The sequence below is a fragment of the Palaemon carinicauda genome, chromosome 31 (assembly GCF_036898095.1).
Source record: "Palaemon carinicauda isolate YSFRI2023 chromosome 31, ASM3689809v2, whole genome shotgun sequence".
NCBI lineage: Eukaryota > Metazoa > Arthropoda > Malacostraca > Decapoda > Palaemonidae > Palaemon > Palaemon carinicauda.
In genome coordinates this window covers 16032692-16058889 of record NC_090755.1, presented here as the reverse complement: position 1 = coordinate 16058889, position 26198 = coordinate 16032692, and the positions used below count along the sequence as shown (strand labels likewise).

The 26198-nt window shown below is 36.6% G+C and overlaps 1 protein-coding gene across 1 annotated transcript in view; it reads right to left on the bottom strand.

Annotated features, from left to right (window-relative positions):
- LOC137624323 (protein C-mannosyl-transferase DPY19L3-like) overlaps positions 1–26198 on the bottom strand; it is a 733373-nt gene that overhangs the window by 88764 nt on the left and 618411 nt on the right. Inside the window, 4 exon segments of the mRNA XM_068354997.1 lie at positions 1559–1673; positions 10551–10706; positions 14637–14743; positions 22698–22787. Coding sequence (XP_068211098.1) covers positions 1559–1673; positions 10551–10706; positions 14637–14743; positions 22698–22787 — 468 coding nt within the window.

The window sequence follows — 26198 nt, the reverse complement described above, 5'->3', positions numbered from 1 at the left end:
ACTACTTCATGCTTCAGTCCTCAGCCACGAAGGCCTGGGTCTTCAAACTCTTCTAGTGCCTTGTGGAGCCCAGCTAAAAGTCTGATGAACTAATACCACTTGGGGAGTACAAAGAGCATGCCCAAACCATCTACATCTACCTCTCATCATGATCTCATCCCCTATAGCACTCAAGTAATCTCTCTTATACTTTAATTTCTAATCCTGTCCAGCCATTTAACTCCCAATACCCTTTTGAGGGCTTTATTCTTAAATCTACTAAATCTATCGGAGATTATTTCATTGTCATACTGACTCCTGTCCATAAACTGTAGAAACACCAATCTTATAAAACTGATGAATCGTCTGAATTTTATATGTACCTTCAGGCTATTTGATTTCCAAATTTTACTTAACCTAGCCCTTGTCTGAATTGCTTTTTTCAATCTTTCACTAAACTCTAATTCCAGAGACCCTGTACTGGAGATTATAATTCCTAAATACTTAAATGATTCTACCTCCTTCATCCTTTCTCCTTCCAATGATATTTCATCTTCCATTGCATACTCCATTCTCATCATCTCTGTCTTTCTTCTATTTATCTAGAGCCCAACCTCATGTGATATTTCATACAAGAAGAAAACAAGCTACCTGTAAAAAGATGAAGCAAAAATAAAGAATTAGTCAAATGGCAAATCAAATAGGTTGGAAGGCGGAGAGCGACAACATTCGTTCTCGGTCGAGCCAAAAGCAAAACTGGCGAGACAACACAGGTGTGTTTGTGAGTGGGATAGCTGGCTACCCTCCCCCCCTAACTAGCAGTAGGATAGTTACATCTTACTAAAAAGTCTTGAGGCTAGTCTTCCTTCTTTGCCAAAAGTATAATCCTTATAAATGGCAAAAGGGTTTGTATTTAGTGTTGGAACAAAAAGCACTTGAATATCAACCATTCTTAAAAAAGCACAGAGCATATGGGATACAGCTGTTGTTAATAGCATTGGAGATTGAGAGAGGTAATTGGTTAGGGAATGCTACAGGATAAAGTGTAGTGTTAAGAAAATTTTCTTATTCTGTCTGAAAGACAAAAAAATTTTAACCTAAAAACATTAGGGTGGAAACAAACAACTATAGGCATATACAGTATATGATTAATGAAGTTGTGATGATAAACTCAACAAAGCAAAATTCTTTTATTTCAAGAAAAAATTTACAATAATTCAGATGAAACTGTGAATCTTACTTATATAGAGGGACTATCAGATAATTAAAATATTCAAAAGGAAGCTAAACCTTAATAACTATTACATATCATCCTCAATTCTTATAGGGTTATTATGCAATAACAGGTACACTCAAATTACACGGTCTTAATATTAAAAACTTTGATGATATGTATAACTACGGTTTGGGTTTGCACAAATTCCCTTATGGATGATAAAATATGCTGAAAAACTGACAGATATTTGTGGCCTATGGGTATACACCAGAAAAGAAAACTAAAGACTTACAGCAACTACAAATCATGAACACTGCTTTTGTTAACAAAAATAACCAATTTAGAATTAACAAAATCACATACCTGCCATTTGTGTGACTTCAACAAGGTGCAGAATAGTAACATCTGAATAAAAAGAAGTGGAACAGCAAAACTCTCCCTCAAAGGAATGGTGTAGTTCACACGTGTGGTATCAACTCTAAAAAAAAAAAAAAACTATACTTTATGATAAGTTCTCTTCATGACACACTGAATAGTTAAAGATAAATATTTTCACTTTTCCTTCAAGTCCAACTATTTTGAATTCCCTTTTCATTCTTTGTATGCTTGAGAATTTTTCTCCATTCTCACTTGGACACATTCAAATATGCCCTTCATATTAACAATAGGAAAAATTAGACAAAAATATTATAATAAATACAAACCAATAACCTTCATTAACTTATCTAAGACCAAGAACATTTCCAAAAAATTCATCACATGTTTTGTTAGGACTTTTTGCATGTAAGAAGGGATTGGAACGTGAGGGCTTCCAGTAAATCAATAGTATTGAACTAAGAAAATTTTTTTCTATGTTAACTTCTCATGAATCCACTCTATACAGTAAATTAAAATAGTTTGGATGGTTATTTAAGTACAACCTTTTTGTGAAGAATCATGTTGTAATGTACAAAAAAACTGTACATATCCAGTGTTTATAGAGATTTCAGTAAAAATGTGATACTGTACGTAAGTTAGGCTACCCTACACGTCAAACTGTCGATGGCTCAAGAGTTTCATCATGCTTCAGACTTGCTGCATAGAACTTTGTAGGTATATAGTTAGTGGTGTTGTACTGATACTTTTTCTTTTAGTTATAATTTTGACCCCCTGATTGAGGCAATAGGACTATGGCCTTCTGTCCAGAGCATGCAGATTAAATAAAATAATAATTACTTAAAATATGCGTTCTAAAGTAAAGTAGGCTATAACGACATAATGTGAGTAAAAAGGGGATGGGGAAAAGGAGATAGGGAGAGGAACATGGTGTGATGCGAGCGTATAGCCTAACCCTCCAAAATCGGGTATAATGCCGACCTGATCAGGAAGGCTAAACTGCTCTACTGTAAACAATAACTAGCCCTCCAAAATCGGGTATAATGCCGACTTGGACAGGTAGTACAATGACTTAAGGATATCATCCTATAAGGTTAAAATGTGTCCCAACTCCCCGCATAATATTCAATAAGAACATCTTAATCTAGATATAATATGTGTATATCGAAGGGGAAACTCACTGGCGTAGGCTACCTTCCGAAGCTGCATACGGCCCGGTCGAGTAGGCTAACCACATGAACGCTAAAATAGCCTAACTAATACTCAGACAATAATAAACTTGAATAAGCATAATTGATCACAGTCTACGATGTCTAGAGTTAAATAAACAAGACTACAATTAGTATGAGGAACTAATTGAAAGTCGTAAATAAGCATGAAGCTCTCGGAGGCAGCGACACCAAAATGGCTACCGCAATATTTTCAACGTTACGTGTCGCTACCTCAAATTATCAAAACAGATAATTGCAATACTTAACTTGGGAGTAGGATTCTCCAAAAGGACAGACATCTTCACAATACAGTCAAAAAAGGCTAAAAGGCTAACGAACACAGAACGTGTGTGGATATCAAGGTGCTAAGGAAGGAATGATGGGAGGAGAGTGGGTGGTAGGGGTAGTAGTGGGCAGTGGTCGGATGTAGAACGGCACCTCGTAGTAATGGGGGATGTTGAGGAAGGAGAAGACTAATTGGTAAGGGACCTCTGATAGAGGTTTAAGACGCCCCAGTTACTATACCGACACCGTATAAGGGTGAGCGAGCTGGGTATATTCCTGGCATTCCATGCAACATTTTTCTCTGGTATATTTAGCAGTATTTATACCTTAGAAATGGTGCTATAAGGAGCATTTCACCGGGCGACACAAGTCCCTCGCCCAGAAATAGTTTTTTCCTTGGTCAAAATCCCTTAATTGTGTATTAGTGTTATTGTTATATTAACTACTGTACAGTACTGGATATGAAATACCATACTTTACAGTAGTAATGTAGATATAAGCTATGTATAGGGGGAGTATGAATGGGGCAATTTAACCTACCAAAAACAGCGATCACTTACGAATGTTACCTTAGCTAATCAAGCTGTACTGTAGTGATAGTACTGTACATATATTACAGTAATATATACTACAGTATCAGCGAGTATTGTTAGATAGGACAAATGGATTTTTGTTGTTACTGTACATATTACATGTACATTGGAACCTCTACATAAGAGCTTAATTCGTTCCAGGACCTGCTTCGTATGTTAAAACAATCGTACGTTGGAGCATATATTCCCATAAGAATACACTGTAATTTGTATAATTCGTTCTACAGCCCAAAAACCTATAATAACTCCTTAAATTACTACATATAATTATACATAACAATAATACAATTGCATTATATAGGAGAGATGTAAAAAAGAATAATTATAAAGAAATAATAAATAAAAAAGGGGTTTTTATTGTTACTTTACCTTAGAGACAGGCCAACGCACGTGTGGGATTTGCTACGCAGGAAGAGACGGACGGTCGGCAAGGCGGTAGAGATGGTGACTGCCATAACATACTGTAACTTACTCTAACTTAAATTACGTGAACTTTAACCTAACTTAGATTTTATAATTTTTTTTTCAATTTTTATATTTCATATTTTTTTACATTTTTTTTTCTTTATGATTTTTAATTTTCATCACTTACATATGACACTTCTTTGTACTAAAAGAACACAGAGAGAGAGAGAGAGAGAGAGAGAGAGAGAGAGAGAGAGACTTTTTAAAACTTATTTTAAGGATTCACTTATTCAGCTGTTTTATTGCAAGCTCAACATTAAAAAGAGACAGAGAGAGAGAGAGAGAGAGAGAGAGAGAGAGAGAAACTTTTTAAAACTTATTTTAAGGATTCACTTATTCAGCTTGTTTTATTGTAAGGTCGACATTAAATATCATATCTCTCTTTCTCTCTCTCTCTCTCTCTCCCTCTCTCTCTCTCTCTCTACGTAAGTTTTCTTTGCTTCACTTTGATCCCCTTCGACGGTTTGACTGCTTTAATGGCTTCCTTCTGCTTGACGATCGTCGAGATCGTAGACCTATTCCGGCCATATTGTTTAGCCAGATCACTCACACGCACACTGCCCTCATGTTTTTCTATAATTTCTTGCTTCAATTCTAATGAAAGCATTGCCTTCTTCCTCTTCTCACCACTAATAATACCTGTACAGAAACTAAGCTTGTTAGGACCCATTATTATACGTAAAATAAAAAATGAAACGTGAGAAAAGGAAGATAATAAGCACTGTTAATAACAGACAGAACAGAAGACAACCACACGATGCGCACAAGAACAGAGAACTGACCGTCTCGACGCTCAATGGCGTCATTCCGACATGCTGCCATACCGGCGTAAACAAGATCTACGTCGGATGTTGGAGCATGACTTTGGGTGTCAAGACAAAAATTTGATCGAATTTTACTTCGGATGTTGGAACAATGGTATGTAAAGGCAATCGTATGTAGAGGTTCCACTGTATCTATAAATGTGGCAATAACTCATGTTATGTGTATTGTAGTCTTACCGTATACGTTGTACTCATGTATACATGTAATGTACACTTCATGAAATTTGTTCATTCATTATTTATACTGTGATAGACATCAAGTAAAAACAACATTAGACAGCATAATAGGTTACTTAGTGTGTTAGTCAATCCAAAAAGACAATGTGCCATGGTAGGTTAGGAGTTAATCCAACCTAGAGCAGCAAGTATTAGCAAATTCTAACTTTTCATGCCTGTCTCTGTTACCTAATTCCAGGAAACAAAGAGGGCCGACTATAGAGTTCACTTGCCTGAGGGTACACTCGAACACACTATTCTATCATATTTCTCTTCCTCTTGTTTTGTTAAAGTTTTTATAGTTTATAGAGGAGATATTTATCTTGATGATGTTAGTTTTCTTAGAATATTTTACTTTCCTTTTTTCCTTTCCTCACTGGGCTATTTTACCTGTTGGTGACCCTGGGCTTATAGCATCCTGCTTTTCCAACTAGGGTTGTTGCTTAGCAAGTAATAATAATAATAATAATAATAATAATAATAATAACAATAATAATAATAATAATAATATTATATAATTAGGGTACAGTAGGGTCCCGAATTAAGCGTGTTCGAATTACACGATTCCCCTTTTCCGCGATCGCTATTTTTCAAAAATAAATTTTCTGTATCTACGAGGCTGTTCAAAGTTCGCGAGTCAAGCACTACAAAATGTATCAAATCTATTGTCTTTTTAAGTATATTGGTAGCCCTAAATACGGTGATTTATAATAAATGTTACAAAACAATATCAACATTACATTTCATTAACATAATTTCATAATGAATAGCCTATTTAAGGATAAAATTCCACATCAACAATGAAATCAACTGTTAACTGTGCGAGTCCAGCTGACAAAATGTAAACAGAAATGTGGTTACGTTCTCGGCAATCTTTACCTTTCTCCATCCTTACGATAATTGTAATGGTAGTGTTAATGATGGTATATTTAAGCATTATTTTTGTTTAGTACAGTATATTTAAAAGCCTTATTTTTCCCTCTGGGCGTTCAAGGTTTTCACGAGTAGACTGGGTTCGTTTATCGGCAGTGAATAGCCTAAACTTCGGTAACGAGTCGTCAATATTTTGTCATATTTTAAACAGTATACATTTGATTTGCAAACATTGGTTTTGTAGAGTAGACGGTAAAATAAAATCTAGAGAGAGAGAGAGAGAGAGAGAGAGGGGGGGGATTTCTGCCACTCTCTCTCTCTCTCTCTCTCTCTCTCTCTCTCTCTCTCTCTAGATTTTATTTTACCGTCTACTCTACAAAACCAATGTTTGCAAATCAAATGTATACTGTTTAAAATATGACAAAATATTGACGACTCGTTACCGAAGTTTAGGCTATTCACTGCCGATAAACGATAACAAACCCTTTAATGCAAACTAACTGTATCCTTTGATATTCCTCTATATTTATCACGAATTCCTTCTATACCTCCTCAGACACTCTTATTTCAAATATCTAAATTATTCTTATCACAACTAACACCATCTAGTCATTTTCATTCCATTATATCTATTATTCCTCTGGATCTTATTCCCTTTCCTTATTCTGTTTATTCGATGGGATTCGTTTTTCCCTTTACCGTCTTTCAGAATCTATTTTTAGCCACTGGCAACCAAATCCCCCCTTCCCCCATCTCCTACCGTCTCCCCTTCGAGTCCACCCAGCCTATCTCATCACTCCCCCCACCTTCATCCTCCCCTGTTCTAGGTCTGTAACCTTCTGCGTCATAATATCTCTCTCTCTCTCTCTCTCTCTCTCTCTCTCTCTCTCTCTCGTTATACAATACTTACAAATAGATGAAGAAACCAAAATCGGTTTTCTTGAAGTGTCAATTAAATACAAAACGAAAAAATTATACCGTGTATACATCCATTTCAATCATAGCTTAAAATACGGTAACCGATTTCGTCCGCAAACCACTATTTTTTAGGAAACACCATTCTATTCCAAAAATTTTTACTCCTTGAATGTCAATTGCGCTATAATAAAACATGTACTTATGTTGTTAAATTTCGGGTGTGTTTTAAAAATCGAGTATTGCTAACTTATTTTTGTTTTACTTTTGGCTGTGATCACATCAGCTGATGTCTAGCTTCCGCGCGAATACAATAACAAAGAATTGTTTACACCATTTCTTAACTTATTCAAACCATCTATACAGTTAATATTACATAAACACCAATGTGTTATAACCTATCATATTTATTGTTTAGTACTTTAAAACCATCCCCCCCCTCTCTCTCTCTCTCTCTCTCTCTCTCTCTCTCTCTCTCTCACTCTCTCTCTCTCTCTCTCTCTCACATCGAACGTTATAGCGGTAACCTAATTGTTCGGTGACTTTAAAAATAGGCCTAGTACTTTCTTCTTTTACCTTTTTTGCATATGGATCCATAATTGAGGTGGGTACAAGTTGACTTATAACTGAAGTTAGGAAAAGTATTTTGGATATGGAAAGGACAATTATCTTTCGTAACAGTTTAGAATTATCGTAAGTTATCACTCTGTCATTAGCGGCAGTTTGCTATTGTGGATTAAACGCATAAGGAAAAAAAAATTTCCAGCTTTGCTACGAATTTAGGAATTTATATGGATACGGTAAGTAAAATATTTGTAATAACATAATGTTTACTAAATGTTTGTAATATCATTAGTTATGACTTAGATCATGTGTGTTTAATGCATTCGTTTGTTTATTATGATCGAAGATGGAGCGTAAACAAATGGAAGGTTTCCGTTTCAGGCGGCATCATAAAGAAAAACATTTCATAAATGGCATTCATTTCATTTATTTGAAAGTTCTAATAAAAAATAATTAGAACATTGGTAATAACAAATTCAACATATAATCTATACTTGGTAAAATTGCTGTCAATTCAAAAACACAGATGTATAAATGCGTCTGTTTCTTCGTTGTGATCAGAGATAAACGTAAAAAAAACATTGGTTGTCGTTTTCTATTGTGCGTTTTAGCGTGTTTAGGAAATGCATGATATAAAATCGCCTTTATTTTGATAATTCTGGATTTTCAATCATACAACAAGCTAGTCTATAGAGTGATGGTTTTGCTATTCACCAGTTGTATTATACAATAGATATGACAAACATTAAAATTTGTCTGTATTTTGGGTTGTGTTATAACGGGAAATATATGGTGTGTACACCTATCCTGGTTGTAATTTTAACCATTTTTCAAGTTATTAGAACTTTAAAGTATATTAAATGTTTTATTTATTTACAAAAACAATTTGATATTATAAAGAAATACAGTATAGTACAAAGAAAGTATTGGAAATGGGTAGTAAACACATTTGAATAGGCAAATTGCTGGTTGCCATGGCCGCAATGGAATTATTTCTGTTAGTTGTGTGTTTCGAAATTCGCGATTTTCCATTTACACGAGGTCATTAATCGACCAAATTCTCGCATAATTCGGGACCCTACTGTACTTAGTTAATATACTTCAGTTCACATCAAAGAATACTTACTCTGGCATTAGGTAGGGATAAAGGATATGTTAGTGAGAAAGCGATATGGAATCCACGACAGGAATATAAGATATTTAGCCCTTATTGGCTAGTGATGCGGAGTTTCTCTTTGTCCCACCAAATCAGTGTTCCAAACTCTCATATCAAAATGGTAACACCCAAACACTTTCTATCTCCATTCAACAGAAAAATAGAATGGAACACAATTTTTAGTATTATATTCAAATTATTGTATCAATTATAATAACAGCATCAGAACTAAAAGAGAGAGAGAGAGAGAGAGAGAGAGAGAGAGAGAGAGAGAGAGAGAGCATATTCATATGATAACTAATGCTTATGTAATATCCGTTATGATGATATTTTGAATAAGAAAATTACATAAACAATGCTATGGACTCATAATCACAGTACAGTATGTGTGACCTTGAGATCAGCTGATGCCTATTGAAAGTATAACCAAAGTAATTGTTGAATATTGAAATGCTCCGGAGACTAAAAAATAGCATATAAACATGCTTTGATAAACCACAATTAAACACAATTTCTAGTGAAATATGAAAGCTTAATAATAAACTAAAATTTAAATACTGTACTGTATGAAGCTTTAAAAATGAACTAGGCCTACGAACGGACGTGCGTACACACATAAAATGAGAGAGAGAACATATTTGTATGGTTAATAATGGCTATAAACGAAGTATATGAAAACTATGATGTGTAACATAATGGTGCTGATATAATATTCATCAGCAATATATTTCAAATGAATTAAGAAATTATATAAACAATACGTCCATTGTATGTACGTATTATCTCGGTACGGTAGCGGGACCTTCAGATCAACAGCACAGCTGATCCCAACCAAAGGTAAACAAAACAGTTGGTAATTATTGACTGCAAAAATGTTTCCGAAATTCAAAACTAGAATGCAAGGAGAATTTATTAGACCATAAGATATACTATGGAATAAGAAAATGAAATAATGATAGGCAGTAAGAAATTATTGATAAAATATGACTTGGATGATTGCCGAACCATAACGCAGCTTAATAAATCTACGGAAACATAATTTTTTTAGTTCGACATACGTCGAAATCAACTAACGACACGTCTTTTGGTCCCTATCTCCGTCGTACGCTTGCGACTACCTGTATTCTCTCTCCATAATTTGCCTTGAACTAAAAATGACTTTCCTCTGCCATTACGAGTAACGAACAGCGGGTGTTTGTTTACAACATGGAATCTTTACGGCTGCGCAGTGTATACTCTCTGGTTCCATATACACTAACTCTGAACATTATTCCTGAGGAACCATAAGATATTGTACTCCTCAAAATGGTTATTTAAAAACATTGCTTTTCCTGTACAGAAATGCTAACCAAATGAGTAGGTAACAAATTAATATGTACAAAAAACATAAAAATGTGAAAGAGGCGATCTAAGTCTCATGCCGAGAACTTTGACGGAGAAAACTGAAGAATGGGCCATTCAAGCATGCTACTTACCATTAACTGCTAGATTGTCTCATTACTTTACTGCAGGATTGTATCTTAAGAAAGTAAGGAGAATGGGAACATTTTTTTTTTATTTTGGGGGGAAAACGTCGATAAAACGAACTTCTGGAGAAGCAGCCATATGAACATTAGGGGAGGTTAATAGAAATAATAATTTATCAAGTTGGAGGTAAGGGAAGTAATACAAAATTCTGGGAATGGAAATAAGTGTACATAGCAAAAATTAACTCAGGGTAATGGCTTTACTCTTCCACCAGAAGTGCTGAGAGTCCAAGATGCATACCTAACCAGGTGTAAGCATTCTTCTTCTTGGAGTCTGTCTGAGGATTGTGCTAACATGCAGATAAGCTACTGTATATTAGAGCTTTTGGTATAATGAATACATAATACACACCAGTGGACAAAATATAGAAGGGCTGTAATAACTCCTCCAAGGCAGGAACTGCTCAAGTACCATGAAGTCATGAATAGTGTTGCCAGATATAAGCCATGAAGCCTAAATACATTTGCAACATAAAACAATATTGGAGGATCTTGGGGTTTGAGTAACCTGTAATAAAAATTAATTTCAGATTAGGATTATTATTATCATTACTAGCTAAGCTACAACCCGTGTCATAAAAGCTTAAGGCCTTGTACTATATAAATGTGATAGGAATTTCAGATACAAAAAAGTAGCTTATTAAAATCATGATAATTCAAGAAAGCTACAAGTGAAATGTATGGAAAAATAAAGTGCAGGACAAACAGAATATTAATAAAAATTTATTTCTATACTCGCCTGATGCTCACATGGCTTCTTCATTTTTTTTAATTTCCTTTCCTTTTTAAAGATACATTATAGCAATGAAACAATCTAGTGATTAATAGTGAGTAGCATGCTAAGAGTTGCCATTCTTCAGTTATGAAGTCTAAAGTATTCCCTATTCCTCGATATTACAAGTCAGCGAGGAGGTGGGTAGGCATGTACTGTATATGAACATAAGGTAAGTAAAGAAATAAAAAATACAGTGATACATCTGGATACGAAAGTTTCTGCTTACGAAAAATTCATTGAACGAAAAGCGATACGAAGATTTTTATGCCCCAGTATACGAAAAAATTTTCAGGATACGAAAAGCTTACGAGATCCCAACTCGTCGCTGAGAGTAATTTTAAAAAGCGCGTGCCGCCAGACTTTGAACTTGGGTAAACTCACTTACAGCCTCCCGCTCACCCATTGGTTATCTCCCTACTCAGATGCTAGCTTCCGCAATAAGATCCTGCTTTCCTATTGGACGGCAACTATCCCACCTTCCTTACGCACGGGCATTCATCTCTCTCTCTCTCTTTTCGTTCCGACTGCGGTATCGTTAACATTGACTTCGTGTGCTTTCGCTTGTTTGACGTAGTGTTAAACACATTCGTACGCCACGTGTTATCGTTATTAAACATTCTTTACTGTATTAGTAGGCCAAGAAAAAGGTGAAAGTGAAGAAAAGAAACAGAAAAGAGGAAGTGTTGAAGAAGTAGAAGGTGAAAGTAAAGAAAAGAAACAGAAAAAAGAAAGTGATGAAGAAGTAGAAGAAATTTAGAAAATGTGAAAAACGTAAAGTTATAAAAAAGCAAAAAAAAAAAAAATTCAATTTTAAGTTTTATGTTACCGTTAAGTGTTAAAGTAATTTTTTCTTTCATTTTATAGTTTTCCATATGTAATGTTAAGTGTTAATTATTTCTGCCATTTTTTTATTTCGTAAAGTTTAAGTGTTAATGTATTAAGTGTGTAAATTATTGTACGTAGTCTGTCACTTGTTACGTTTTCTGCCTTATGCCATCCTCCTCTGCCGCGACTTCGCTATCGGACATCGTTTCAATCAAAAGGTAAGTTTCAACGGTTTTGTTAATTAACTGTACCTTTTTTTTCAGGGTATCAAGCCTTAATTTAGGTGTAAAGGTAACAATACACCTTCACTGATACAAATGCTTTACATACAGTACCGTAACTTTTATACAGTAGTAAAGAAAACGGACCGTTTTCTTAGGGCTTAGAGGGGATAACTAGGCTATAACTACATTATTGAATAATCTCATGGTGGTTTCTGGAATGGATTAGGCTGTTTTTAACGGTTGGGTTAATTATTGAATGATAGAAATGGCTGCATTGCATGTTTATTACTACAGTTTAGCGTGTTTATGAAAGAAAAGGTGTCTTTTCGTAAGGCTTGGAACAGATTAGGCTATTTACATGTAAAACGCGACTCAGGATACGAAAAAATCAGCATACGAAACCGTATCCTGAACGGATTACTTTCGTATGCTGAGGCATCACTGTATTATTCTTTACATTTCACTGAATATCCCCAGATGTTCATATTGCTGAATCTCCCACTGATGGAGGTGGGATGCCAGTGATGGAGATAGGTCAACAAAAATTTCAAATGCATAACAATTAAAATTTTGTACTCAATTAGACTAGATTTTGCTGGAAATAATTAAAAAACAACATTTGCAATACTGTATACTGCTCCAGATTGCTTTTGCAACATAAAAAATATTGAAAAAAAAAATCTAAAACTTAACTGCATTCAACAAATTTAAAAGGCCACAGCAGCTACCTCTACAGAACCTAGTCCAAAAATCTTGATAAGAATGTTAGGATTCTTCAAGATAATGTCCATCAACTCAAAACCTGGTATGTTTTGAACTTTCTCTAAAATTCTTTCCAAAGAAACCTTTCTGCAAAAATTAGATGTAGATTTATTCCTAATGCCTAGAACCTTAATCTTCAACGTTTATAAAAGATTTGGATCCAAACTTCGTGAGACCATGAGCCCAAACCTTCAAGAAGAAATTGACATTCCAAGCATACTTATTCAATTAAGAGCACTACCTTCATTGTCCAGTTTGTTAAAAAAATACCGAATGTCGCTTAATGGACAAGGACCACTATTCTTAGATGAAATACTTACAATCATTTCTAGGAAGGAAAAGTAAAAAAAAAATTTAACACTCATTAGTCTTAAAACAATTTAGCTCTGAATGAAGGCAAAAAAGACCCGATCACCTTTAAAGATAACACTTGTAAATTACTATGTATTACTTAGCTGTTAAATTTGAAAGTGAAAGTTTCCCAAGATTCAAAATTGAACCTACAGCATACGTAAAATCACACACCAAACCTGACAATTAGACCTTATTACTGGTGGCCTATTCTGACAAGCTTAAATATATCCGTCATAACACCTGAAAGTAGATGTCTAATCCCAGATGTTAAAGTATCAAATTACAATATGCATTGATTTATTTCTGATGAGGGCTGATATTGGAAATTCTTTTTAAAAGGAAACCTTAAATGGAAATTTTTTTTCCTAAAAGAGCAACTTGAAAAGTTTCAACTACAGTACTGTACATGTACATAAGTAGTTCTAATTATTGATACATTCTTAGATTGACATTCATAAAAATGAGCAAACTATTATCTATGATATAAAAAAGGGAGGATTGTGTTTTAAACTTATAGAGGACAATAGTGTGGGTTGTAAAAAACTAGTACACATTCTCAAGACAATTTGCATTGTTCCTATTCATACAATCCTGAGTCATTTAATTTGGTTAATGTTCTTCTGGGTGAAGACAGCTGCAGCCAGTTGAAGAATTATTGAGGGTCTGGCAACCTGGTATGGTTGCCTCTCCCTCCCTTGTACCAAGTAGGTTGGTATGATGTTCCTTCAAAAAGAGGAAATGCCACCCGTTCCCTCCTCTTAGTTAATGTGGATAATCGGGCTACATAAATTATCCTAAGGTAGAGTTTATTAATATGTAATTTTCAAACTAAAATTAATATTAATAAGACCTGGATAATCTAGCTACTCCCACCCATCCTTCCCCATTTTTGGTATTCCACAACTGATGAAACAGCTGCATGAACTCTCCAGCCGTCAGTATTACCAATGTCAATACAGAATAGAAGGTACTAGAGTTGCCAATGTGGTAAAAATTTGGGTGGGTTATTGGCATCCAGGGGTAGCTAAATTATCCAGTAAGTATTATTAATATGAATTATATTTTGAAAATTCCACTTTTGGATTGATTGATGGATTTGAAGTTTTCTTGGATCCTGACATAGTTTATTATAAATAAAGAATAAAAGAATATTAATTAAAATCATAAAAGTGAAGATGTGCTTATAAAATTCAAATAGCTCTCAGAAGACCTGCTTCTGAAACAAATATAAAAATACTGCTATCATAAGGCAACATCCTGCCCAAGAATTTTGGCAAGGATGAATCCACCTTTGGAGAAGAAGCAATAGGAACATCAAGGGAGGTTCATAGAAATTATTAAAGATTTTAAGAACTATGCTTAATTCATTTTTATAAATACAACATACCATGAGTATGACGTGTGAAAACACTGTTTACTAATACAACATACAATATGCACCTAATCATTTCTCTCAGTAATAATACAAAATTCCTTTTCAGAATATTATAGTACTTACTTATAAACAGCACTGAGAGCAATTTCGGGTAGAATGTTGAATCGATGAATTATATTTATGGTACGGCCATATTCTGTTTTATTATCTCTCAAAAGTTCACTGATACCCTGAAGAGAAGAATCAAAATTATTTCTTACAGAACCAAGTGAAATATTATTGATGCAATTACAGAATTTTCAAAAATATAAATTCTTAATGTAATTTATATTTTTCCTAATTATACAAACCTGAGCTCTTTACTTATAGGAGATGATACCAACACAACTGGAATATGGCAGTTGAAAACTTTACTAAGGTGTAAACAGTCTGCAGGTAGTTTACCTGTCAGTAGCAGGGAAGCGACTGCCAACTGACACACCATCCAGTCAGCCCATATCTCTTCACTTTGCTTGCAGCAAGGACTTACACGGGGATTGATGTTGGAAGGAAAGTTTGAGTCAAGGACTCGGGTTTGTATGGTTAGGAAAAATACAAATCACATTAAAAATTTGTCATTTGTTTCAACACAAACACAAACCAATGTCCTTTACTTATAGGAGCCTCATTATTAGGTGGGTGGAAATCTCCGTTCCAACTGGCTGGCAGTTTACCCAGGATCTCCAGACACTTGCATATGATGTAGGAGTCAGGGTTTCTTACACCTCGTGAACCAAGTATACTGTGCTCATAGTGGTTGAGCTTGAGCAACTAATCTCTGAAGCCTGGTGAAAGTGATGGGTTTAACAAAATTCTAGCAACATAGCTACAGTATTTTATAAAGTAGCAAGTTCACCTGGATACATAACACTCCCCCTTGTAAGAAGTTTGGGGAAAAGACCCTTGTGTTTACATACAAGGTAGCTGAAAGCTTGGTGATCTTACCTCCATTCTAAGTTAAGTCCAACTGGTGAGGCTTAGGAAACTGTACCCCAAAAGAGGGGAAGATTGTAAGAAGAATTAAAAAGGCCAGTCACTCATTACTTTTAGTACACCAAAACAACACTCCACTAGGATGCGATCTTGAGTAATGTTTGCCTTAGACTTATAACGTGAGACAAGTAATATGTGTGCCCCTCCCTCTTGCTTGACTTGGATAGAAATTAAGATTGTAATGTTTACCTAATAAGCCAGATTTGGGACACAAGATAAATTGCTTTTCTACTGATGGATGAAGATTAACAGTAACTTGCTACTAAGTCCGTTCTCCCCGAGTGTGTCTGTAAATTACAAGTGACTCATTGTTAACCACCATTATGATAAACTGTTCCAGTAATTTAAAAGTCAGCGAGAGACTTATAATACCTTAGTTATTTAATTAGAAAAAAAATTAGGAGTTCTGTTGAAGATGTATTTAAATCATTAGAAGATAATGTCTGCTCATGTTTCTGAGAAAATTAACTTAACAGTAAATTCTCTTATGATGTAAAATTCGTCGAATTCATCACCTCTCATCGTTTATTATTTAATTGCCACACAGTGACAAATTGGTGGCCTTATGGTGGGATCAAGAGGATTAAAAACAAGTGTAATAATGAGCAAAAGACCGAGTGCCGCAGCTACCAAAAATTGACTTGTGAAATAAGAAAAACGAATGACACACGAGAAGCAAAAAATAGACATCTGGGGAGAAGAGGAAAGGAAAAAATCATAAAAAAAGTCATTTAAAAAGCATAAAGAAAGAAGATAAAAGTACGAATGGATGTCCTTAAAAAAAGTTAAGAAGAAAATCCTAACGATGATGTTGAGAATTGTAGCAGGCAGGAGGGGTGGCATGATCCAGTCATCCAAGGAGGACCAGCAGGGAAGAGACCTTGGCACCCTTCCGCCGAGACGGGCAGGCCGAAGCTGCTGACGCCCAAGGGAGGAACCATTTGTGAGAAAACACACTCGTCCCCAAGAGGACGACACGGCAATATTCCTGTGAGAAAAGAAGACGGTTTCCTGAGATAAATTGCTATTATACTGATGGAAGAAGATTAGCAGTAACTTGCTTCTAAGTACATTCTCCACGAGTGTGTCTGTAAATTACAAGTGATTCATTGTTAACTACCATTATGATAAACTGTTCAAGTAATTTAAAAGTCAGCGAGAGACTTTGAAGATGTATTCAAATCATTTGAAGAGGATTTCTGCTCATGTTTGTCCAAAAACTAACTTAGACAATAAAATCCTCTTACAAAGTAAAAGTTGTCTAATTCACGCCCTTTTATCATTTATTATTCAATTTCCACACATAGTGATACCCTTTCTTCTTAGGTTGCATGGACTTGTTTGATGGCTTTGACTATCCTGAAGTGGATGGTTGTGGCGCCCAAAAAGAAACTGTCCTCTGCATCAACAAGTCCTGTGTTTCTTCTCTCCAGTCCTTCATTGCTACTGCAATGTCATCTAGTGAAAAAAGTGATGGTGTATTCAGGGAGGCATTCCGAAGAGCCAATGCATTTATGCATCCTTGAAGTCACAGCTTTCATTTCTTTAAGTTCCCAGTTTGTTGTAATCTACATTTGTTATTCCTTTAAGAATTTTGAATGCCTCTCTTAAATGTCCCCTTAGTCGTAGAGTTTGTAGATCCAATAAGTTCAAACGTTCCATCCTATGTCTATATCTATATTGCCTCAGTGTTGGAACTAGTTTGGCGGCCCTAGCTTGTACTGCTTCCAGTCTATCTATATCCTTCTCAATACTTGGAGCCCAGAATTAGACTCTGTATTCTAGATAGGGTCTTAGCACCTTACGGGGAGGCAAGCACATGCGACATTAGTCGCTCCTTAGACGTATACAGCTGTAGTACACTGTCTTTGTTTCTGTATTTGAATGTCTCTTTATGTAACCTATTATTTTTTTTTTTAGAGAGAGAGAGATCACGCGCCTTATTGCCTTATTCTATGTTTGGGTTCCCCCAGGTCCCTCAGTGTGAGGCACCTCGCATATCCACCCGAGAGTTGCTAATGCAACTTCCAGTCTTGGATGGTCTGGGATGCATCTCAGGTGGAGAGAGAGAGAGAGAGAGAGAGAGAGAGAGAGAGAGAGAGAGAGAGAGAGAGAGAGACAAATTTTCAAAAAACTTTATCACTTGCCAAGAGGCAGAGACTTAGGTTCTAAAGGGAATTCATTTCCATAAACTCTTGCTTAACCCTGGATAGGTACGGTGGGTCGTTTGCGACCCCGAGCGTCAAAAAAAAAACAGGTTTTTCTCACGTGACTCACCCCTGTGACTGAATTTGTGGGTGATCGACCTGCAGGAGGTGTCTCCCCTACACGCTCTAGTAGTGTCCAGATGTGCATTGCTGTAGCTGTACTCCTTTCCCGATTTCTGAGACGTGTCGGGGTCGTTCGCGTCCGAGTTTACCCTTCTGAGGTAGTTTGCATAATTATCAAAGTTATTACGTATTATGAAATTGTCGTAGAATGGTGCAACTTGTATAGGTTATCAGTTGTGGAAAGTCTTGGTGGATTGTTTGGCTACCATGTGCATGTTTTTTTTTTTTAGTTAAAATGTCGTTCATCACCACGAGGACCATTTTACCGCGAGTGCCCCTTTTTCATTTTTTTGACAAGTCATTTTTCCGTAAGATATTGCCAAATAGTGTCGTAAAACTTTTGCTTGTTTAGTGTTGGAAAGTGTGTCTAGATGATCTGGCTACCCATGCATGACTTTGTTTTTGTCAGATACGACGTAGTTATTGGTATATTGGGTATTTAACTGCGGTTACCAATTTCTGTTTTTTTTTCAATATTTGTAAAAATTACTACGTAGTAAGGAATTGCCGTATATTATTCATTTTTTTTTTCATGTTTATGTGTTAGAAAGTGTGCCTTGATGGTTGGGCTAACACGTGCATGTCTTTTTTTTTATCTGAGATGTCGTATATTAGAATGTCGGGCATTTTACCGCGAGTGTCCCTTTTTAATTTTTTTGCCAAGTCATTTTTCCGTAAGATATTGCGAAATAGTATCGTAAAACTTTTGCTTTTTTAATGTTGGAAAGTGTGTCTAGATGATCTGGCTACCCATGCGTGATTTTGTTTTTGTCAGATACGACGTAGTTATTGGTATATTGGGTATTTAACTGCGGTTGCCAATTTCTGTTTTTTTTTTCAATATTTGTAAAAATTCACTACGTAGTAAGGAATTGCCGTATATTATTGATTTTTTTTTCATGTTTATGTGTTAGAAAGTGTGCCTTGATGGTTGGGCTAACACGTGCATGTCTTTTTTTTTTATCTGAGATGCCGTATATTAGAATGTTGGGCATTTTTCCGCGAGTGCCCCTTTTTATTTGTTTTGCATTTTTTTGCTTAGTCATGTTACCGTAAGGAATTGGCAAGTAGTGTCGCAAAACTTATATTTTTATAGTGTTGGAAAGTGTTTCTAGATGATCTGGCTACCCATGCCTATTTTTTTTTTAGCCAGATATGGCGTATATATAAGTATGTGTTCGATTTTCCTGTGATTGCCATTTTTTTCGTTTTTTCCCATTTCTTTCAAAATTACTACGTACTAAGGAACTATCACAGAGTAATATTTCATTTATATGTTTATTTGTCGGAAAATATGCCTTGATGGTTTGCCTAGCACGTGGCTGAAATTTTTTTTTTCTGAAATGCCGTATATTAGAATGGCCATTTTTCCACGAGTGCCCCTTTTTATTTGTTTTGCATTTTTTTGCTTAGTCATGTTACCGTAAGGAATTGGCAAGTAGTGTCGCAAAACTTATATTTTTATAGTGTTGGAAAGTGTTTCTAGATGATCTGGCTACCCATGCCTATCTTTTTTTAGCCAGATATGGCGTATATATAGGTATGTGTTCGATTTTCCGGTGATTGCTATTTTTTCGTTTTTTCCCAATTCTTTCAAAATTACTACGTACTAAGGAACTATCACAGAGTAATGATTCCTCTAGATGTTTATTTGTCGGAAAATTTTGTTTACTTTTTTTTTGATTGAATATCATCAAATTTTTTTAGCTAAAATATTGTTTTACATTTTTTTTTTCGATTTTATTTCCCTTCAAAAAAAATTTTTTGGGTCAGAATTTTAATTTTATAGTCGTAAATAATCGACAATTATCCAGCAACCCACCATACAATTTTTATGCATATCCAATAATAATTAGATTAGTAAATAACACCTTGAAATTGACATACCCTTCCTACATTTCAAGTGGCAGATTAGGGAGTCTGAGTCAGTGTGGTTGGCGGCCATTTTGTGGACATATCCGAAGCGTAAGCTGCCCTATCTATATATATTCTTGTTCCCTATAGAATTTGTGATATTTTGGTATATTACAGGGGTAGCAGTGCTTGGACCCGCCTCTGGTTGGAAACCTTCAAACTCCCTCTCTGTGACACATGATGGCCACAGCTTACGCCAGGCAGAGTTCAATGTCCTATAGGTCACACCTCGCCAAGCTTGGTCAATCATGTTAACAGAGTTGAGGATGCTGAAGTGTTCCTTCCAGAATTCCTTTAGGGTCAACTTCGTGTCACTGGTCACTTCAAAACACTTTCTGAAAAGGGCCTTGGTATAGAGTTTTTTGAAGTTTGAAATGACCTGTTGGTCCATGGGCTGGAGTATGGGAGTAGTATTGGGGGGCAAGAATTTGATTTTGATAAAGCTGTATTCTTCTTTCAAGTCATCCTCGAGACCTGGAGGATGTGCAGGAGCATTGTCCATAACCAGAAGACATTTCATTGGCAAGCTCTTTTCAATGAGGTAAGCCTTAACCTGGGGGGCAAACACTTCGTTTATCCACTCAGTAAAGAATTGTCTTGTGACCCAAGATTTAGTGTTCGAGCGCCACATAACTGGTAGTGCACTTTTACAAATATTATTTCGTTTGAACACCCGGGGGTTGTCCGAGTGGTACACTAACAAGGGTTTGATCTTGCAATCGCCACTTGCATTTGCACACAGCAACAATGTTAGCCTATCTTTCATTGGCTTGTGACCTGGCATCTTCGTCTCGTCCTTGGTAATGTACGTATTGGCTGGCATTTTCTTCCAAAATAACCCAGTCTCATCACAATTAAAGACTTGTTGTGCGATCAAATTTTGTTCATTTATGTACCGATCGAATTCCCCCACGTATTTATCGGCTGCAATTTGATCCGAACTAGCTGCCTCCCCATGCCTAGTAACACGATGAATACCTGTTCTATTACGAAACTTTTCAAACCAACCCCTGCTCGCTTTAAATGTAAATGAATCACTTTCACTGGTACTCGGACTTTTCTTCACTAATTCTTCATAGATATGCAACGCTTTTTCACAAATGAACGCTTCACTAACACTTTCCCCGGCCAACTGTTTTTCTTTAATAAATATTAAAAGCAACTTTTCCATCTCCTCAATCACTTGTGGCCTTTGCTTAGTTACCGCCGTAACTCCCGTTGCAACATTCGCCTTCTTAATCATTTCTTTATGCTTTAAAAACGTAGAAATGGTCGACTTCGCCATTCCGTATTCTACCGCTAAATCGGACACTCGTACACCATTCTCATATTTCGCTATAATTTCCTTCTTCAACTCGATCGTTGTTCGCACTGTTTTCCTCTTCTCCTTCCCCTTAACACTCATTACTTTCTTGGGACTCATTATGAAAGCTAAAAAAGCAATTAAAAGCACTGAAAATCACTAAATCACAACGAATGCTGATCGCGCGTTGTCCGAGTGACGCTCTCGAGAGAACTGATGCTTCCCGAACAAGCGAGAGTGGCCGAGATGGCGCGATCATCACAAAGCCCATGCGGTCGTCACGTGTTCGGCTGGTCGAGTACCGAATTTTTGGTCGAGCACCGCAGCAAAAATTTCTCGAAAATTTTGGTCGAACTCCGAATTGTTCGAGTATAGAGTCGTTCGACTACCGAGGTATCACTGTATATGTATTTTTTTACGAAATTTCCAAGTACTCAAAAAATTACCTTTAGATATGGCCCCTGATATAAATGTAATTTACAAAATAATGAAGATTTTTTTACATATTTCTATTTTAGGATAACATATGTTTATTCCCTAAAAAAATTAGCCACTTCCTATTTCATTTGGGTACCCAAAAAAATTCATGAAATTTGGACAATTTTTTTTGGCCAAAAAAAGTTACCCTTTTTTTCTCATTTCAGATCTTCACCTCCATGGGTCTGACTTCATCCAAAATACATCAAGATGTGTCCTAAACATTCAAGAATCAATTCCTAAAAGGATTTGTGTATATATGTATAAACTTTTTTTTTATGAATTTTTATGTCAGGTCTTTTTTTTTTTCTACTTAATTTTTTAAAATATTTATAATAAATAGTTTTTCTGCAGATGAGTAGTATTTATCTTTACAGTTGTTTTAAGCATTCATTGAAGTTTTTTTTTGGCAAAAGAAAAAAGGAGGTTACTGCAAAAACTGATTTTTCAAGAATTTTTTTTGGCGTCGGGGTCGTTCGCGTCCGAGTATACCCTTAAAGGGGTGTCCGAGGACCGTACCTATCCAGGGTTAAAATGTGAACACCAGATAGTGTACATAAAAATGCATACAATTAGCTACTGCCTCACACACATTAGGGGTCTATTACGACAGTCACAAGCTTAAAGAGCATTTAAGAGAGAGCATGTGCTTGGGAGAACCAAGTGACCACCAAGTGTTAGGATATCCTCTGCGACCATTTAGGCGAACGGTGAGAGTGCGAAAAGCGACAGAATTGTGAGCCCACACAGGGCTGCAATCTGGCCCAGGTAAAGGTGAGTGTTTGCCTTTAGCCAACCTATAGAGTTGAAGGAGTCACGATATTAATCTGGTTTCTCACCCCAGGACAATATCTTCGAGATACTAATGAATCATACTGGGAATAAAACCAAGAGTAAAATTCTAATTTGCCACAGCCAGTGAACGTGGAAGAAGACGTCTGTTTTCAACCACAGCTGAGATCAAAGTCAAGAAGGTATGAGCACTGGTAAAAACTGAAACAGTAGTTTACACTTCGTTAAAAGTTTTATAGCCATATGCCAGCTTGTCCTGATTTCTGTGCATTTGGGATTAGTAAAAGTAAAATGATCTAAAAGAATTATGAACTTGACTAGAAAACACTAACTCACCATTTCCCAAGTTGGAGCATGAAGAATCTGTTTGTAGTAGGAGTAATAAAGGCCCTGCTCTGTGCGAAATGATATTTCTCGTTCCACTTCCTGGTAGAAAACCATAAGATTAGACATGAGAGTCTCCTTGCAATGAACAGTGGAATGAATTCAGTTTTGTAGAAAAATTTTAATATTTTGTACTAAATGATCTAGTACTTTACTAGACCTTACTGTTTACTAAAGGCTAAATCTACAAGTTACAGCAGCACTTTAGGGGCAAATTCTCAAGAGGTATTAAGAGACTTCTAACTTTAACTGCAGAAAATCAAATGCTATTATTACTATGATTTATAAAATACAAACATTGATGAGATTCCATAAGACAAAATACAATTATTCATGTAATTACATTTTATTAAATGAATTAAAGAACTCTGTAAATGTATGACACAATATTTGGATAGACGCACAGTATGAAAGATAATTATAAAATATGAAAGATTTGCATCAACGACTACCCATCAGTTTAATCAAAATAGGGGATAATAAAAAAAATTTTTATACCCAGTGTTATACTATATTGCTTACACAAGCTAGAACATGATTATAACAACTTTTCATTAGGTGTCAACAACCATACCGGTTATTATCAGTAGCTAGCTCACTAACTACAACTCCACTTGGATTGCAAACGGGACTTCCCTTGGGTAGGTTATGGCAGGCAAAATTTATTTAAAGAACTCAGGTTAATATAGTTAGGAAAAATACTAACTACCTCCAAAATTGTCATTTGTTCCTACACAAATACAAACCCTCATTCTTTACATGGGAGACTCACACCTAAGAGGGTGTAAGTTCTCTTTCATACTGGCTGGTAACTTTTTACCTGAGATTACTACACATGAGCATGATAATACATGTGGAATGAGCATCCTGACACATCGTAAACCAGTGGCTTGATAATGCCAAAGGACTGACAGCTTGTGCAAAAGTGGAAAGCGAGTGTAAGAACATCATATATAAGCAAAAGGTTTGAGAATATACATGCTGTGGTTTACCCAGACAACCATCACTCCCTCACAAGGAGAATGGGGAAGAAACAAGAAATATCAAAATGATATTTTAATTATAAAATAAATTTTTGAATATACTTACCCGGTGAATATATAGCTGCAACTCTGTTGCTCGACAGACAAACTCTACGGAAAAAACTCGCCAGCAATCGCTACACAGGTTGCGGGTGTGCCCAACAGCGCCATCTGTCGACCATATACCCAGCTCTTATGTAAACAAAGACTCAATTTTCTCCTCGTCCCACTGCGTCTCTATTGGGGAGGAAGGGAGGGTCATTTAATTTATATATTCACCGGGTAAGTATATTCAAAAATTTATTTTATAATTAAAATATCATTTTTAAATATTTAACTTAGCCGGTGAATATATAGCTGATTCACACCCAGGATGGTGGGTAGAGACCAGTAATATATGTTTACATTTTATGAGCTAAGAGTTTTTTATTTCATTTTAGAAGTTATCAAAATAACAAAAACAAAATAAATAGGTACCTGGTAAGGAAGTCGACTTGAACAATTACTCTGCCTTTTAAGTACGTCTTCCTTACGGAGCCTCGCGATCCTCTTAGGATGCTGATCGACCCCTAGGAGCTGAAGTATCAAGGGTTGCAACCCATACAACAGGACCTCATCAAACCCCTAATCTAGGCGCTCTCAAGAAATGACTTTGACCACCCGCCAAATCAACCAGGATGCGAAAGGCTTCTTAGCCTTCCGGACAACCCATAAAAAAACAACATTTCAAGAGACAGATTAAAAGGATATGGAATTAGGGAATTGTAGTGGTTGAGCCCTCACCCACTACTGCACTCGCTGCTACGAATGGTCCCAGTGTGTAGCAGTTCTCGTAAAGAGACTGGACATCTTTCAAGTAAAATGACGCGAACACTGACTTGCTTCTCCAATAGGTTGCGTCCATTATACTTTGCAGAGATATATTTTGCTTAAAGGCCACGGAAGTTGTTACAGCTCTAACTTCGTGCGTCTTCACCTTAAGCAAAGTTCGGTCTTCCTCACTCAGATGTGAATGAGCTTCTCGTATTAACAATCTGATAAAGTCTGACCAAGCATTCTTTGACATAGGCAAGGATGGTTTCTTAACTGAACACCATAAAGCTTCAGATTGGCCTCGTAAAGGTTTAGTACGCTTTAAATAGAACTTAAGAGCTCTAACAGGGCATAAGACTCTTTCTAGTTCATTGCCTACGATCTCCGATAAGCTGGGAATATCGAAAGATTTAGGCCAAGGCCGAGAAGGCAGCTCATTTTTGGCTAGAAAACCAAGTTGCAGCGAACAAGTGGCTTTTTCCGACGAAAATCCGATGTTCTTGCTGAGGGCATGAATCTCACTGACTCTTTTAGCCGAGGCTAAGTATACCAGGAAAAGAGTCTTAAGAGTGAGATCTTTCAGGGAGGCTGATTGTAACGGCTCCAACCTGTCTGACATGAGGAATCTTAGTACCACGTCTAAATTGCATCCAGGGGTAGCCAAACGACGCTCCTTGGTGGTCTCAAAAGACTTAAGGAGGTCTTGCAGATCTTTATGTATGGAAAGATCTAAGCCTCTATGCCGGAAGACCGATGCCAACATGCTTCTGTAGCCCTTGATAGTGGGAGCTGAAAGGGATCGTCCTTTTCTCAGGTATAAGAGAAAATCAGCTATTTGAGCTACAGAGGTACTGGTCGAGGATACAGAAACTGACTTGCACTAGTCTCGGAAGACTTCCCACTTCGATTGGTAGACTCTAATGGAAGACGCTCTCCTTGCTCTAGCAATCGCACTGGCTGCCTCCTTCGAAAAGCCTCTAGCTCTCGAGAGTCTTTCGATAGTCTGAAGGCAGTCAGACGAAGAGCGTGGAGGCTTTGGAGTACCTTCTTTACGTGTGGCTGACGTAGAAGGTCTACCCTTAGAGGAAGACTTCTGGGAATGTCTACTAACCATCGAAGTATCTCGGTGAACCATTCTCTCGCGGGCCAGAGGGAAGCAACTAACGTCAACCTTGTCCCTTCGTGAGAGGCGAACTTCTGCAGTACCTTGTTGACAATCTTGAACGGTGGGAATGCGTAGAGATCCAGATGTGACCAATCTAGGAGGAAAGCATCTATATGTATTGCTGCTGGATCCGGGACTGGAGAGCAATAGATTGGAAGCCTCTTGGTCAGCGAGGTTGCAAAGAGATCTATGGATGGTTTACCCCAAGTGGCCCAAAGTCTCTTGCACACATCCTTGTGGAGGGTCCATTCGGTTGGAATTACTTGCCCTTTCCGACTGAGACAATCTGCTATGACGTTCAAGTCGCCTTGGATGAACCTCGTTACCAGGGAGAAGTCTTGACCTTTTGACCAGATGAGCAGGTCCCTTGCGATCTCGTACAACGTCAGTGAGTGGGTACCTCCTTGTTTGGAGATGTACGCCAAGGCTGTGGTGTTGTCTGAGTTTACTTCC